The following is a 17,135-nucleotide window of genomic DNA, read 5'->3' on the forward strand; positions in this document are numbered from 1 at the left end:
AGATATACAGACAGACAGACAGACAGAGTTCTACTTAACTTGTCTGTTTTACCTTTAGTTATTTAGTACATCAACGTATAATGAATTAAAAATGAACTGAAATAAAATGTTTTTTTTTGTAGTTACTATAATAATCCTATAATTAACTAACTAAATATAGCTTCAAAACATACAAACTGTGAATATTTCAGCTGGAAACATTACACACACTTTTTCATTGTTACAAATTCAACAACCAATATTCACCTTTCAAAGTTTATTTGTATATTACTTCACTTTATACTGTTGCTTCCACAAAGTCAGTGGCTCAGATTCATGCGTTTAAATCTATTTCTCAGTCTGACACCAGAGACTTGCAGAAGGAAACAACATTTTTCAGTTACTTTAGTTTACTTGTTACATAATCTAAACATCTGTCATCAAGACCACCGCAAAAACAAAACAGCCTGCAGTGATTCCCAGCATTAGCTGCTGCTTTGAATACTGCGCTGCTCAAAAAATAAAGTCTGATTCATTGAGATGCGAAGGTGAGGTTTGCAGTGTGATGATTATTAATGACGACTTACTTTACGCTTGACATCAGACGCCAGGCTGAAGAGAAGAGAGGTGTAGAAACCCAGCTCCAGCATGTAGTACCAGTACTGAGACGACAGGAGAGTCTGAGAGACAGAGAGAACGTTCACTCGAATAATGTACAGTATAAACTAGCCACATCTGATTACGTACTAACAGACTTTATTGTTATTACTTGACTGCAAATTCAGTTTGATGCAGATCAAATTTCTTCAGTAGAAGTGAGTAATATGACCAAAATCTTTATCAAAGAATGAGTAATTTATATCATGTTTACGGTATCATTTATTATCTTATTTTGCTGGAAATTCACCTCATAAATGTTCTATATATTCACCTCATAAATGTTCTATATATAACCATGTGATAAGGATTTTTTTTAATTATCACGTCAACTAAATGCTTACACATGGGTTTAAATTCTACAAAAGAAAGGTACCATCTGATGTTATTATTTGCCTTGTGAGAAAGTCTGCTTTGAATGTGCACTTTTAAAAAGTATGTTTTCTTAAAAGTATATTTCTTCATATACATGCGTTTTAAACATTAAACATCAGAAATCTGGGTTTTCAGAATGACAAAGTGTATAAGTGTGCTCAACAGCACTGAATGTGCATTTGTACTGTACTTCAAATCTGAAAAGCATATTTTGTAAAAAAAAAATAGTATAGTATTAATGAAATAAAAGGCCACTTGAGTGCACTTAAAGAGAGACACTTTCATGACTATCTCTTAACACACTTTTAAAAAGTGCACTTTGTAATAATGTCAGTTTCATTTAAAGTATATTTTTAAATCATTGTTTTATTAATCTTTTGTCATGTTTTAAAGAAGTACACTTATTTTGATGTGTTGACTAACATACTAAAGCACATGTAAAGTACAGTGCTTGATTATAATTTATACTTTTAGTGTTATTCAATATTACGTTTTAAGTAAATATATTTTAAACTACAATTTCATCATTATAAATGTGTAATTACAAATGTATTTAAATACTTGTATTTTAATGTCATTAAAGTATATTTTAGTTTATCATAAATGCTTGTCAGTACATTCAGCAGGAACACTTTAACCATATTTAAAAGACAATAGAATTATGAAATTACATATAAAGATGTACTGAAGTCCTACTTAAGTGGGTAAAAAACCACTCCTTAGTTTGACTAATTGCATTTAATAAACTATAATGCATTAAATTGCAAATAACATGCAATTAAGTGTCTGAAATCATCACATTCAGTTCACACTTAAGTATGTTATTTTAAAGTACATTGTTTCCTAAATAATTACTCTTTTTTTAAAGTATGCTAAAGTGTACTTCCTTTTCACAAGGGATTCTCATGTTGAACTTTATATGGGCACAAACAAAAATACCACATTATTCATAACAAATGAATGACACACCTGAAATCAGCACAACATCAGCTCTATTTAATGTTAGTTGGTTATGGAAATGCTTAATTCTTATGCACTAAATTTGTAGTATGTGCAGCATGTTCAAACCTCTACATTGCGAGTAAATCACTCGCATATGCGACTAAATCTTACTCTGGGCGACTAAATGATGTCTAATTATAGCCAATGGCTAATAAATTCTCAGATTTTACTCGCCAGTATTCAATTGCCAAGGTGTCCGTAGAGGGCTGATGTTTCAAAATTGTTGTACAGTTACTAAAGTATACCGCATTTGCTGGAAATGACAAAAGAGCAGCTCAGCATGAGGCCATGTGTTTAACTCACCAGAGTGGGGAAGCCTTTCCACATCTCCTCGAGATCATACAACCAGGGCTTCTAGAGAAAGAGACGGACATGACGGATTGTGTTAAGCATTAAATCAGCACAGGAAATAAAACCAGAGAGTTAAAACAGGCTGAAACTGCAAATGACTTACATCTATTAGTGCAGCAAGACCACCGATGAAGGCGAGAAGATAAAAGGCGAATCTCCAGCTACAAAAGAGCAAAGGTGGTTAGTTAAGTGTTAGATGCCATAACTAAACCGTTATGGGGGAAAACAGCTTTATTTTCCATGTTTATACATGTTTTTTCCAAGTAACATACAAATATTTCACTATATCTGTGATGCACCAAATTTCAACATAAAAAAAACATCTTCGTCTGAAAATTAATTTTCGGTTTTAGCCAAAATAGTTCCGGAGGGCCAAAATCATTGACCAGAGCAATGATGTTTAATTAGCATTTCTCTGATGCCACATTTTGACTGTGTCAGAGACTAATTCATGCACACAACGTGGATAGACTTTTTAATCAATCTTCATTTGGATGAACGGAGATCTTTTCCGTTGATCTGTGAGCAAAAATTCACTAAACTTTATTTTTAGTGCGTGCCATCCAATAATCACAATAAGCTTTGTTATTTTTTATATGAAACAAAGTCTGATCTTTCATATTCTGTCAATTGTATCATGAAATACAATCAATAAATGTTGTTTTGACACTCTTTAATGTTGTGACAGATGGCTGTAGCTGCACCGATCACCTCTTCCTCTTTACTACTAGTTATAGCATGAAAAACACATGAATGAACATCAAAGGTGTGGAAAGAAACAGAACAATTTATTGAAATCAATCACGTCTCGTGTAATCGATCAAACAGAGACGTCAGTAAAACAGCTTGTGAACAATGATGTCATGTAACGTCACATTTCCCTCAGGAAAGACATTCAATGTTCATGAAATCATTAGTGAGCTCGAAAAAACGAAGACATAAATATTTGCACTATATTACATATTCATTATATATTTACTAGTGCTGTCAAATCGATTAATTGCGATTAATTGCATCCAAAATAAAGGTTAGTGTTTACATAATATGTGTGTGTGTACTGTATATATTTATTATGCATACAGTATATGTGAACCTGGACCACAAAAGCAGTCTTAAGTCGCTGGGGGATATTTGTAGCAATAGCCAAAAATACATTGTTTGGGTCAAAATTGTAGATTTTTCTTTTATGCCAAAAATCATTAGGATATTAAGTAAAGATCATGTTCCATGAATATATTTTGTAAATTTCCTACAGTAAATATATCAAAACTTTTTGGTTAGTAATATGCATTGCTGAGTTCTTCATTTGGACAACTTTAAAGATGATTTTCTCAATATTTAGATTTTTTTGCACCCTCAGATTCCAGATTTTCAAATAGTTGTATCTCAGCCAAATATTGTTCGATCCTAACAAACCATACATCAATGGAAAGCTTATTCATTCAGCCTTCAGATGATGTATAAATCTCAATTTAAAAAAATTGACCCTTATGACTGGTTTTGTGCTCCAGGGTCACATATAAATACACACACATGCATGTGTTTATGAAAAATATGTTATGTTTATATATTAAATATATTTTTATATAATATAAATTATATGAATATAAATATATAAATGTAAATACATTTAAATATTTTCAAAATATATACTGTATGCGTATGCATTTATATATACATAATAAATATACACAGTACACACACATATATATAAACACAAACTTTTATTTAGGATGCGATTAATCGCGATTAATCGATTTGACAGCACTAATTTTACTTAACTTGTTATTATTATTTAATGTATGTTTGAATAAATCTGTCATGAAAACAAGTTATTACAGCCACCGTTTAATTGTTTATATTTCATGAATTAGATTCAAACATAATTATATAATAAAAAAGTTGATATAAAAACAGCCTTATATGCAATTTAAATGTTCATATATAAATCAATTTTTTTTATCTGAGTGTTGATTATTAAATTAATTTGATTAATTCATTCATTATTAAAAAAAACTTTTTAGTTTGAGTAAATTTTTAGTTTCGGCTAAATGGAAATTTTAATTTTCAGTTTCTGTGTTCCCTTTTTCTGTGATTTGTTAAAAAACAATAATTTCCAATGTAATTAATCACTAATTACATTGGATTTTTAACCACTACTTGATTATTTTTAAAGCTCTTTAAAGTGTGAAATAGTCTTATATATTTAGTCACTAGCAAAAAGTTTGAGAGCAGCCGAACAGTGATGTTTTTCTGGGTTGTGCACTATTAAGATGAATGGCAATGATACGCACCGAGATCCTCCTCGTTCACTATGTTTAACCTAAGTGCACCATTTCTTGCCATAGAATTCAATGCATTAGGCTTTAAGACCTGAGCTGGAAAAATGTGCAGTGCTGCCATCCTCCAGGACCAGGATCGAGAAAATCTGCACGTGAACGAGCCTTTAAAACTTTTACTGAACATATGAATAATTTAATAAGTGCCAAACACCAGTGGGAACACTTCAGAGGATCAGACTTGCCATTTACGCAGAACTGACTTCAGCTTTTGCACTTACAGAAACCGCTTTCATAAAGCACCATTTAATCTCATACATCAGCAGCCAAAGCTCATCTCACAGGACGACGGTCGATGGTAACAGGACTATAGAAAGCACTTGTGAGGAGTGTGTATCTGTTGGTGTGTGTTTTTTCACCTGGCCTCACGAAACTTCTTGAGAAGGTTGGGTCTGTCTTGATTCCTGCGCCGCCTGAACCAGCGCTGGACCTGTCGCTCGGTCCATCCCGTCTGCTTGCACAGTTTCTCTACTGAACTCTGGAGAGCAAAAACACATGAAGAGCTGATATTGCAGGCCGATTTGTTATTCATGTATGAGAGTGGCTAGCAGTGTACACACCTGTGTGGGGTGTTTAGTTGTGTTGCAATAGTAGGACTCCAGTGTGAGGTTGTGTGTAACTCGCCGTCTGACTGTTTCCTTCAAGCCCAGCAGAGAGGCTAGCGGTGTAGCAACATATCTGAACATACAGGCAGACGTTTTCGAAAAAAATTAACACTTTTATCCAGCAAAGATGCATCAAATTGATCAAAAGTGGCAGTAAAGTTTTATTTTTATTTCAAATAAATGCTGTTCTTTTGAACTTTCTAGTCATCAAAGAATCCTGAAAAATAAAATGCATCACACTTTCCACAAAAATATTGTGCAGCACAACTGTTTTCAACATTGATAATAATCAGAAATGTTTCTTGAGCAGCAAATCAGCATATTAGAATGATTTCTGAAGATCATGTGACACTGAAGACTGGAGTAATGATGCTGAAAATACAGCTTTGATCACAGAAATAAATTACATTTTACAATATATTCACACAGAAAACAGCTATTTTAAATTGTAATAATATTTCACATTTTTACTGTATTTTTGATCAAATAAATGCAGCCTTAGTGAGCAGAAGAGACTACAAACATTAAAAAACCTTAACCCCTAACTTTTGAACAGTGTCTTTATCGTCCATATTTATAGTCTGTGTACCATTGTTGTATAATATTAGTCCATTTATTCAAAGACTTTAGATGAGTCTAAACAAAGACGGTGCACTCCTACGACTAATGAATGGGAGAAAGTGTGGCTTTGCTCCGGTTGCTATAGAAACAGTAAGTGTTCTGAGATGCGCGCTAGGACTGCGCATGCGCATTGGCCAGTCTAGCCTGAAAAATAAGTTTTTTTAACGCTATTTGAGCATAAGAAACAACATTTATGAGACAGTTGTTGTCAGATTTTGGAGAATTTTATGTTTCACCATTCAAAGAGAGGCCACCGAGTGAAAAGACTTGTCTTAAACGGACCACTGCTTTCCGTTGCTACTGTCTTTTTATTATTATAATTATTTATTTATTTTATTCAAAAAAATTTTTTTTGGACTATGCATTTTAAATGACCTTGATTGATATGTTGAATTGGACTGTTCAGTTTGATTAATGATTAGTGACTTTAGACTGTGGCTCTGTTCCAAATGCCAGTCAGACGCCTCAAAGTCTAGTCAGGCAGCTTATTATAGTTCAGACCAGATGATGTAATTAGGCGTATTTTAGCGCACTGATCCTAATTCAGCCTCTTATTCCTTAATTCTGAGACTCACGGTAATTAAAAATTCACAGGATGACTGAGAAAGCAAGAGATGATGTGAAGAGACAGCTTAGGATAAGAGAGGGATGGGAGAGTAACATGAAGGGAGTGACGCAGGGAGAGAAGATATTAAAGTTTGAAAAGCGAGAGACAAAACGCACATCGACACCTATAAATAGAACTAAAGATCTATTTATAAACCAGTCAGACAGAGGCAGAGGGAGAGAAAATAATAAGCTCTGCATGGAGGACATACAGTTAAACACAGAGAAAGAGAAAGACAGAGCTCTGACCCACCTCTCAAAGACCTGTCGAATTACTAGAAACAGGACGGCGATTGGCAGTGCCACCCACAAATCCCGTGCCTTCGCGTAGACTCGCCCATCACGGTCCTCCAGATCAGCCCATCCCAAACCCTCCGGGAACCACAGACGCTCCTGCCAGAACACTTCACTCACCCACTCCAGCATACTGCAGAACAGAGACACACAGACGAGTTACACTCATGACTCTGAAAGACGCTTTTATCCAAAGCAACTCACACTGCATTCAAGGTACATGTTTTTATCAGTTCTTGCTTTCCCTGGGAATCGAACCCATGACCTCTGTGTTGCTAGTGCCATGCTCTGCTGTACTGCCATCCATCCATCCATCTATCATTCATCTATCATCCATCCATCCATCAACCCACCCATCCATCATCTATCCATCCATCCATCTATCCATCCATCTATCATCCATCTATCCATCTATCTATCCATCCATCCATCCACCCACCCATCCATCCATTCATCTATCATCCATCCATCAACCCACCCATCAATCATCCATCTATCCATCTATCTATCCATCCATCCATCCATCCACCCATCCATCCATTCATCTATCATCCATCCATTCATCCATCAACCCACCCATCCATCCACCCACCCATCCATCCATCCATCCAACTATCCATCCATCCATCAATCTATTCATCCATCCATTCATCCATCATCCACCCATCAATCATCCATCCATCATCTATCCATCCATCTATCATTCATCCATCCATCAACCCACCCACCCATCCATCCATCCATCCATCCATCCATTTATTCATCCATCATCCATCCTCCATCCATCCATTCACCCACCCATCCATCATCCATCCATCCATCCATCCATCCATCTATCTATCCATCCGTCAGTCTGCAATTAAAAAGCATGTTAAAGAAATGTTCATAGTCCAGACTTGCCTAAATGTTCTGACAATAATAATTACTGCAATTACTCTGAAACCAATCTGTTTCTTCCTTCTCTGAAGAAACAAACATATAAAGAACATCCAGTCTGAGCAGCTTCAGGGGCGAACAACATACATGTCCTGAGTGGTTGCTGAGGCATTGCTTTGCGGTTGCTATAAAGAGTTCAGGGTGGTTTCAATCACATTACTTCTATCTTTCTTCAACGCGGAAGTAAGCCTATGGGCGAGACTTCCGGTTCATTAGCCGCTATAGGTAGATAACGAGAAGAATAACAACGTGCAGTAAACTGTAAAACTGTTTGCTCTACAAACCAGTGTGTTCATAATTAAGATAATACATTAAAGTAATATGGTAAGACACACCAATTTTCAATATCAAGCAGCAAAACGAACTGTTTTGTTCAGCTAAAAATAGCTGGACACAGATGAGACCGGAAGCTAGACCCATAGAATTTACAAATGGTTGCGCCGCCCATTTTTCCGGCAAGAAAAAGGTGGATAGGACGTTGCTAAGATGTTCTGGGTTGTTTCTGCCACGGAATAAAAATAAAATGTAGGCTAAATTTGACTTTTCATCTCACAATTCTGACTTTTTTCTCACAATTCTAAGACATATAAACTCAAAAATGCGAAATATAATATATAGGCTATATATTACTACAGCAGCAGCACACTCTCCTCAACAACACACACGATTTGAAGAATCCTGCATGTCTGCAAGTCTGAACGCTGCAGGAAGACGCAAACACTGAACGCCGTTTGTTCTAAAACCTCTAAACCTCTAACCCACAGTACGAGTGAAAACAACAGTGCTGCCTTAGCAAACACAACTGTGTTATAAAATCTTGATATGGGTACATGCATGGGCCATGTTAAACAGTGACACAGTGATCTCACGCAGCATCTCTGAAGCTTGCAGATCACGTAAAGCTTTGTTCCAGCTGCGCTGTGCTCACAGATGGTTTTGGCTCCTAGACACCATCTTTACTTTCGACTTACACAGATCACGCACAGGCTTCCAGTGGGTGGAGTGACTGGTTATGTTATAACCTCAAGAAAGACCACAGTTGATCTAGATAAGCTGGATGTCGAGTTCGAGTTGTTGTTTTTCATTTTGAAGAGGAAGAGCGTGCATGCTGTTTGATATTACAAGGCATCTGAAATCAGACTGAGGCAGATGTGATGTGTGTGTGTGAGCTGTACCGATATAGCTGAGGTTTGTGTGATGTGGTGACTCTATAGTGGCCTTCTAATTATTACTGCCGCTTACCAAGCCTTGCATTATTATTGCTTTGCATTATTATTACATGCACTTATTTTTTGAGTGTGAAACCCTGAAAAAATAAGTGACCTAAGAGGGAAAAACTGTATAACCACTTATACTTTTTTTTACAAAAGATGCATTTTATTGAATCAATTTGATTTCTGCCACTGCTTCTGTTTTCACAATAAGCATGTAGCTTATTTTACATTTAAAATCCACCTGCCCTTTTGAATGCACATGATGCTTCTGGCCATTACTCATATTAAGGGTTAAGAATTTTTTAATACTACAGTTTAAAGTTCAGTGTGTGTGTGTGTCATCTTGCAGCGTTTGCGCTCCAGACATGACTGATTCCTCAAATCATACGGCTAGTCTGAACTTCAACATCAGGCCCCGATAACAGAGTCTAGTTTAGGGCTGAAACTACATGGTGACCTTACATTTAACGCTTTAGATATTCCACAGTTAAGCCTGAATCTGCACTCAGCTTTGCATGTTTGAAGTGTCATAGCAACGACTGCTTAGACAGGAAAAAGCTGCAGATCTATGCATAAAACAGCCTATCACAGTTCATTATCTTGTTATATGATGCAATAGTTTCTGCAAATGATTTCACAGAGTGGAAAATGTGCAACGTATGTGTAGTCAAAATGGGGAAATATCTCTTCGAAAAACATAGTACTTGATGACATCTCATGGCAATCACATAAAGTAGGTATTCCTCAGAAGAGCTAATTATAGCAGCCTAGTTTTGTCCTGACTGGTTTCTGATAGTCTGATGAAAATCCCTCAGTCTTGTGCAGCGCCTGGTCTCAGTGTCAGACATATACACCATCTGATGCATACTGCACAAAAAAACTGGAAAGCATCAGGTCCAATCTGATTGACTGTCCATAAGCAACTTCAGGGTGCACAGGTTTAAACCAGATCGCCTGGGAACAAAACTGTGCTTACAAAGTACCAGGATGCTACAAAGAGCCCTGCTGGATTTGGGTTTGCATTACATCTTTGCATTTCGGTTACAAGAGTAGCAAGTAGAACCGTATATTTCAATTTGTGTGAAATTTTTAAAGTCAGCATGAAATGAAAATCCAACATATCTTTTTTTATATAAATGCATATAGGTCTTATTGTGAATGATTCATACGGGTATCATTTTTTTGATCTCTTAAACGTTTAATCGATATGGCATAACTCGATCTTTCATGTGAAATGACAGGCTTCACTTTGGTGATGCATGCAGGACTTTCCAATCAAAATAATGGAAAAGAACATTTTAAATCATTATGTTTTACTAATCTTGTGTCATGCTTTAAAGTACACTTATTTCGATTTTGTTGACTAACATACTAAAGCACATGTAAAGTACTATAAAGTATAGGTATTTGATTGTAAGTTTAACTGTATTGTGTTATTCGATATTACATTTAAAGTTAATATATTTTGAATGCACTAAATTATTACAAATGGGTAATTACAAATATATTTAAATACACGGGTTTCAATAGAAATGACTGTAAAAGTATATTTTAGTTTATCATAAATGCTTGTCAGTACATTCAGTAATAACACTATAACTATATTTCAAAGATATTTGTAGTTACGTGTACTTTTAAACTTAAGTCCTACTTAAGTGGGTCAAAAAGCTGCAAAAAACTGCATTTAATATAACTTTAAATGATAATACATTTTCATTCAATTGCAATTAACATGCATTTAAGTATCCGAAAACATTACATTTAGTTTGCACTTATGTTTAGTAGCCCACTTTTAAACACGCCCCTTTCTCACAATTGTTTGCAAGCAAGTGCCACGCCCACATCTCAACATCCAATCAACAGCTGATGCATAGAATCGAGATCTTTTTCTTTTTTGATAATGCATTACACCGAGATGTACATCACAATATGGAAGAAGAAAAATCTTCATCATGACTTTAATGGGCTTCTGCCACAAAACTCTATTATTGTGGTATCACTCAAAGGTTTAGCACTATCCATTTCTTTGAGCCAATCACCAGAACCATAAATAGCATGTGTCTGATCACTCTATTAAAGTGCACACAGACAATGATCGGTGTTTTTCTGAGAGCGTTTCCTCTCGCTGACCCCTGTGAGAGGACAAAGCTCCAGCAGATGTGGCCTGAACATTACCTTCATTGATATTCTCCACTCACACAATCCATCACAGAACAATAACACCACACCGCTCATGAATTCATGAGGTCAGACAAACATGTGCAGCAGTAAACATCAGGTTCAACACAATCCATTTAAGAGAATTAGTTACGGATGAGTTTTCAAGTGTTTGGTCAAACTGGGGCCATGTGCTACATAAACAGATGCATTAAGGAAATAATCTTTTTGTGTTCCACAGCAGAAAATAACAACGATATGGGAGTACGATATGAATAAATGAACAGAATTTTTATTTTGGTGAACTATATCTTTAAATCCCATGAGTTACATTTAAGAGATGACAGTTTTATAAAACAGAAGTTGAATCAGTGACAGACTAACACACTTCTGTTTTAATGTTTGGGTGCAGCGTTTGTGTTCTTCCTGTTGTGAGAGCAGTTCATAAACAACAGCCCTAAACGAACCCTGGTCAAAATTAAGACCATCGAAATTTAATTCACTGCGCTTAAAACTTGTCACATCAAATTTAATCTGTACTATATATAACAGAGGCTGGCCTTGTGAAAAAGAAGTCCGCTCAGTTGTATTGAATGTGCAGCACTGCAAATCTTAAAGTGCACTTAAAGAATATGGCAGACAGCTGGCTGAGGGCGGAGATATGCTAATACAGGACAGTCCTCCAGCGGTTGTGGGCGGGGCCTGAGCAGCAGTGTGATGTCATACCGCTCAGAAAATTAAAACCGTTTAGGATTTTTGCATGGGAATTTAAAAAAAGAAGTGAATGGACGTTTATCATTGTAGGGTGGTTGTGTGCAAACACCATGTAAAAGTGAATTTTGCATCCGATGTCCCCTTTAACACACTTAAAAAAAAAAAAAAAAAGCACTTTATAATAATGTCAAAATAAAGTTTTAGAGTACATTTTGAAAGCATTATGTTTTAATCATCTTTTGTTATGTTTTACACTTGTGTTGACTAACATTTAAAACACATGTAAAGTGCTTGATTATAATTTTATGTTATTTGATATTGCATTTTAAAGTCAATATATTTTAAATGCACTAAAATGCAACTTCATTACAATGGTGTAATTACAAATATATTTAAATACATGACGTACAGGTTTCAATAGAAATGACATTAAAGTACATTTTAGTTGATCATAAATGCTTGTCAGTACATTCAGCAGGAACACTTTAACCATATTTTAAAGACAATAAAATTATGAAATTAGCCTACATATAAAGATGTGCTTAAATCCTATTTAAGAGGGTCAAAAAAGCACTCTAAAGTTCAACTAACTGCATTTAATTTAAAATTAAACTAGGCCTACATTTAATTTAATTGCAGTTAAGATGTGTCTGAAAACATTACATTTAGTTCACACTTAAGTATATTATTTCTGTAATAAGTACTCTTTTTAAAAGTATCCTTAAGAGCACTTGTTTTTCACAGGGCGTGTTTAGCAGTCAAATGCATCAGTGCTGCAAACATGCTACGAGTACAAGGTCAGATAAAGTTCTGCTTAACACTCTCACTGTGTTGTTTCAGAACTCGTGTTAATGCAAGCATTCCTCTTCACCGCAGTCAGACACGCCTGTGAGGGTCAGACGCCACGACAGAGCTTCCTGAGCTCTCATTGGCCGCTCTGCTCATGTGACTCCACTCTGGCCATTCTCTGCTCAACCTATCAGTGCACTGTGTGAGTGTGTGTCTGGCAGGACCGTGAGGAAGTATGTAAAGTGTTCTGCGAGGAACAGCGTTTTGTTGAGTGCTGGAAACTCAAGCAGTGAGTGTGTGAATGATAAGAAGTGTGTGGAGATGTCACAGATGATTTTAATATGTTCCGAATGCTAATACAATATAATCAAATATCTGCAGTTTATATGGAGAACGATTATTGAACCGCATGGTATAGTTATGATCTACTAGCAGAGGCTAAACTAGAGCATGCTAACCAGAAAAACCTTGAGACTTTGGCATCTGTATGTTTGTGTCTTTTTGAAAACACTGTCTGTCAGCACCAAAGATGCATTAAAATCTATTTACAGAGCAATAATGATGCTTAATGGCAACCATCCCAATCCCAGATGTGTGTCAGACAAGGTCGACTAAAACAGTCTAATTAATAAATGATTCATTCAACAAGGTCAAATGCTCTGACACGGTCCGTCCGCTGAATATACACATCTACAGTTATGCCCCTCTAATCAAGACGAGCACCACCGGGTAGATTATCAGATGATGAGAAAACTCTTGCTAGGAAACAATCACAAGACATGAAATCAATCGAAATGAACTGAACAGATCAGCTGAATAATCTTCCATTTTAAGACTACGCATTAAATCTCACAACTCTTGTGAACACACGTTTCTAAGCAATTATAGGCTACTTTTGATGAAAGGAGTAAAAAATCCCCCAGACTTCCACTGAAGGAGGGAGCTGAGTCATATAGACCACAGGACTGTTTGACTTGAGAAACTTCCTAGTAACCGCATAGCAAGACGTCAACAACCACTCACAACACCGTCCTTCACAACATCAGGGCCCGCCCACTTTTTCAGCGGCGTTGCTATTTTTCTCATTCATTTTTGCCATAGGGATTTTTTAAAAAGTCTGTTAAAGCATTATAAGCCATGAACCAAACCAACCAGCTACAAGGTGCATCACAACATGACAAACTTTGATTTGAAGCAGTGTTTGAGAAAAAAAAAAGACAAAGATACAAAACTATGTTCCTAACAGCTTTAGTAACAGAAAGAACTACAATCCCATGAAGCATTGCGAATGACATAGTCAAGTTAAAAACTACTGAGAAATATAAAACTATTCATTTAACGTTAATTATATTTATAGAAACAAAGTTCAAGTTTATTGTAAAATATGCACATATGTGACCCTGGAGCACAAAACCAGTCATAAGGGTAAATTTTTTTAAATTGAGATTAACACACCAACTCAAAGCTGTATAAATAATCTTTCCATTGATGTATGGTTTGTTAGGATAGGACAATATTTGGCCGAGATACAACTATTTGAAAATCTGGAATCTGAGGGTGCAAAAAAATCTAAATATTGAGAAAATCATCTTTAAAGTTGTTCAAATTAAGTTCTTAGCAATGCATATTACTAATCAAAAATTAAGTTTTGATATATTTACAGTAGGAAATTTACAACTATCTTCATGGAACATGATCTTTACTTAATATCCAAATGATTTTTGGCATAAAATAAAAATCGATCATTTTGACCCATACAATGTATTGTTGGCTATTGCTACAAATATACCCCAGCGACTTAAGACTGCTTTTGTGCTCCAGGGACACATATATACAAATATTTAAGTATTTTGACAGCATAGCAATTTTTGGTGCGATTTGCTCACCGCGACTCTCTGGTTGGTGGAATTTTCTGTACATCATCATGGGTAATGTAGTGTTTCACCATGAATTCAGTTAAACATGATTCTTTTGAAAATAAGCATATACCACTGATTAACCCAACTGTTGCATTCTATTGTGTCCGTGAGTTTTGCACCACAACATTTCCTTTAGAAACGTGTTTATTCAAGTGAATTTACATAATTACATCTCTGGCACATCAACATCACTTTAAGGCCAATTCACACCACACAGACAAACTGAAGAAGACAGAAGTGGCCTTTACACACCCCGGGGAATCACAGCTGGATCAACAGACCCAAGTGATGGACGAGTCCAGGGGCCGGTTGCATAAACTGCTTAGACTAGTCTTAAAAAGTTAGTAATTTTTAATTTAGTTAGTAAACTTTTTTAATTCAATTATTGGTCTAATTTGAATCTCAGAAGTATGACCAACTACCCCTTGTCTACTGCTAATTGGTGAAACCAGTTCTTAAAACCCAGGCTTAAAATAGTGCACCTGGCCCCAGGTGGGGCTGTCAGATTCCCAGCACAGAGGTTTTGCTTAGTAATGGTGAGGTGGTTTGTTTGACAGCGATTGGCACGTGAAGTCATTCAATGACGGGCCAAGAACTCAAAACTAATCAACAGCAGCGCATCCAGCCGGCTCAGTGTTTGTAAAGCAAATATTTGGGAGTCAAATGTCCATCACTGGCCTTGTGTAAATGGGTTTGTTGTGTTTAGTAATTAAAATTGGCCGGTGAGGGTGTGTTACGGGATGCTTTCTGCTGATGATACGTCTGTTTAGGCAGCTGAACCAACACCAGTGTGTCTGTATAATAGCATGACAGCATATTTCCCTGCAGAGTCAATCAATTAAATCATCGGTTTCCAACTCTAGTCCACGAGGATCCTGTGTCATAGTTCCAGATCTGTAGAGACCAACCAAATTTTACCACAACACAACTGCATTAGAGCATGCTGTCGACTACCATTATTTCTTAGTATATTTTACATATACCACATTTTACATGGACGATTGGAATATGACTTCGGACAGACACTGTTGAGAAGCGATTGTATCGTAGTAGTCTCATGGAAACCATGCTTTGTGGTTTGTATTTTAACATTTAATTTTAATGATCAATGATTATTTGTTTAAAAAAAACGAGTCAAAGTTATTTTCTGTGGTCATCGACAGCGTGCCATAGATTCAGCGTTGTGTAAAGTTCAGTTCAGATGTTTTCATGATAATAACGTTTTTTAAACGCAAACTTTCAAAGTTACGATTTGTTGAACTCTGACCTGCGAATTAATTTCACGAAGATTGATGTGTCGTAACATCTGAATTAAAATAATATGTACATCTGCAGGTTTGTAGTGTTGCAGTAAAGTGTAGTAAATTTAATATGCATTTTGGATGCATTATATTTAGAATTATGTTTAAAAAAAAAGAGGATGGCGTCATATTGCTACCATTGCAGTAATTTCACTCAAAGTGTGACTGCGACCCTAGTTTAAGATTAACAGCACTACACAGATTGAACAGATCTCTTATTGAACTCTCCTGTAATTGAATCAGACAATGCCAGTGCTTCGTATCAGGTGGTGGTTGAAGTGATCATGTTGATAAAACACACACAGATCAATTACTTTAAACATATCATGAAACCACAGGAGATGAATGGAAAGTTTGGGCAGCATTAACTCCCTGTGAACTGATGAAAGACGTGCTTTATGGATCATTGGATGTGGGAAAACATGTTAAACACACCTGAACATCTAACAGCAGATGTCCTCCTCACACACCCGATCATGTAGATGGAACATTAGGGGGGTGATTTTTGCATTGCTGTCGCGTTCATTTGGGTATTAAAATCAGACTCAGTGTGACTCAGAGCGACTGTGAATTCATTTTAGAGCTTCACAAATGTTTTATAGATCATATTATGCTTTTAAATGGAAACCATTTGAGCCAAATGGCAGGTGTTTTAATTCAGAGCTGAATTTGAACAGATTCCCATTGCATCTTCAAGGATGGTTTATTAGTAATAACCACAACATCAGTTTTTATCATGCTGAGAGCTTGTGAATGGGGGCACTTAAGGAAGATTTTTGATGATTTTCATAATTGTTTTGCACTATACATTTTGCTGATAGCCTGTAATATCCAGTTTAAAGTTCTCACTGTGACAACATTCCCTACTATTGAGGGACGTCTGACTTTTCAGAAATGAATTATTTGCTGGAGTAAACTGTGACAACTAGCCCCGGTCTCCTCTGCTTGTATTTGTCACTTCTGGAGCCTGACTGACTCTAATTAGGTTAAAGGTAAGAGCAGAAGTTTGTTATGCTGGTCTTTAGCTGATGCTTTATTAGTCACATCTTCCACACATGCTTCCAGTGGACACACACACTCACCAGTACTGATGTCTCGCGCTAGTGTGCCATCTTTAAGGCTTTCTATTTCGGGAATGTTCCAATTTAAGATGAAAACTCAACATGTGCAGCCCGACAAAGCGAAAACTTTGGGTAAATGTTTCATAGCAGATGGACAGAAAGGGCTGACGAAAGGAAAACACATGGACTCTTGAACTGTGGTTCATCATACAATC

At 36.2% G+C, this 17,135-nt stretch overlaps 1 protein-coding gene across 3 annotated transcripts in view; it reads right to left on the reverse strand.

Annotated features, from left to right (window-relative positions):
- LOC107688996 (ceramide synthase 2-like) overlaps positions 1 to 17,135 on the reverse strand; it is a 27,533-nt gene that overhangs the window by 8,637 nt on the left and 1,761 nt on the right. For 2 of the 3 annotated variants that reach the window (XM_016486860.1, XM_016486861.1), the window contains exons 2-7: positions 6,789 to 6,962; positions 5,264 to 5,381; positions 5,063 to 5,181; positions 2,468 to 2,525; positions 2,317 to 2,367; positions 567 to 659 (exon numbers count right to left, since the gene is read on the reverse strand). In XM_016486860.1, the coding sequence (XP_016342346.1) occupies positions 567 to 659; positions 2,317 to 2,367; positions 2,468 to 2,525; positions 5,063 to 5,181; positions 5,264 to 5,381; positions 6,789 to 6,961 (612 nt within the window). In that variant the 5' untranslated portion in view covers position 6,962. Of the gene's footprint in view, positions 1 to 566; positions 660 to 2,316; positions 2,368 to 2,467; positions 2,526 to 5,062; positions 5,182 to 5,263; positions 5,382 to 6,788; positions 6,963 to 16,941; positions 16,957 to 17,135 lie in introns of those variants that run through there. The other variant, XM_016486862.1, reaches the window with a different exon arrangement.

The sequence above is a fragment of the Sinocyclocheilus anshuiensis genome, unplaced genomic scaffold, assembly GCF_001515605.1.
Source record: "Sinocyclocheilus anshuiensis isolate Anshui unplaced genomic scaffold, SAMN03320099.WGS_v1.1 scaffold181, whole genome shotgun sequence".
NCBI lineage: Eukaryota > Metazoa > Chordata > Actinopteri > Cypriniformes > Cyprinidae > Sinocyclocheilus > Sinocyclocheilus anshuiensis.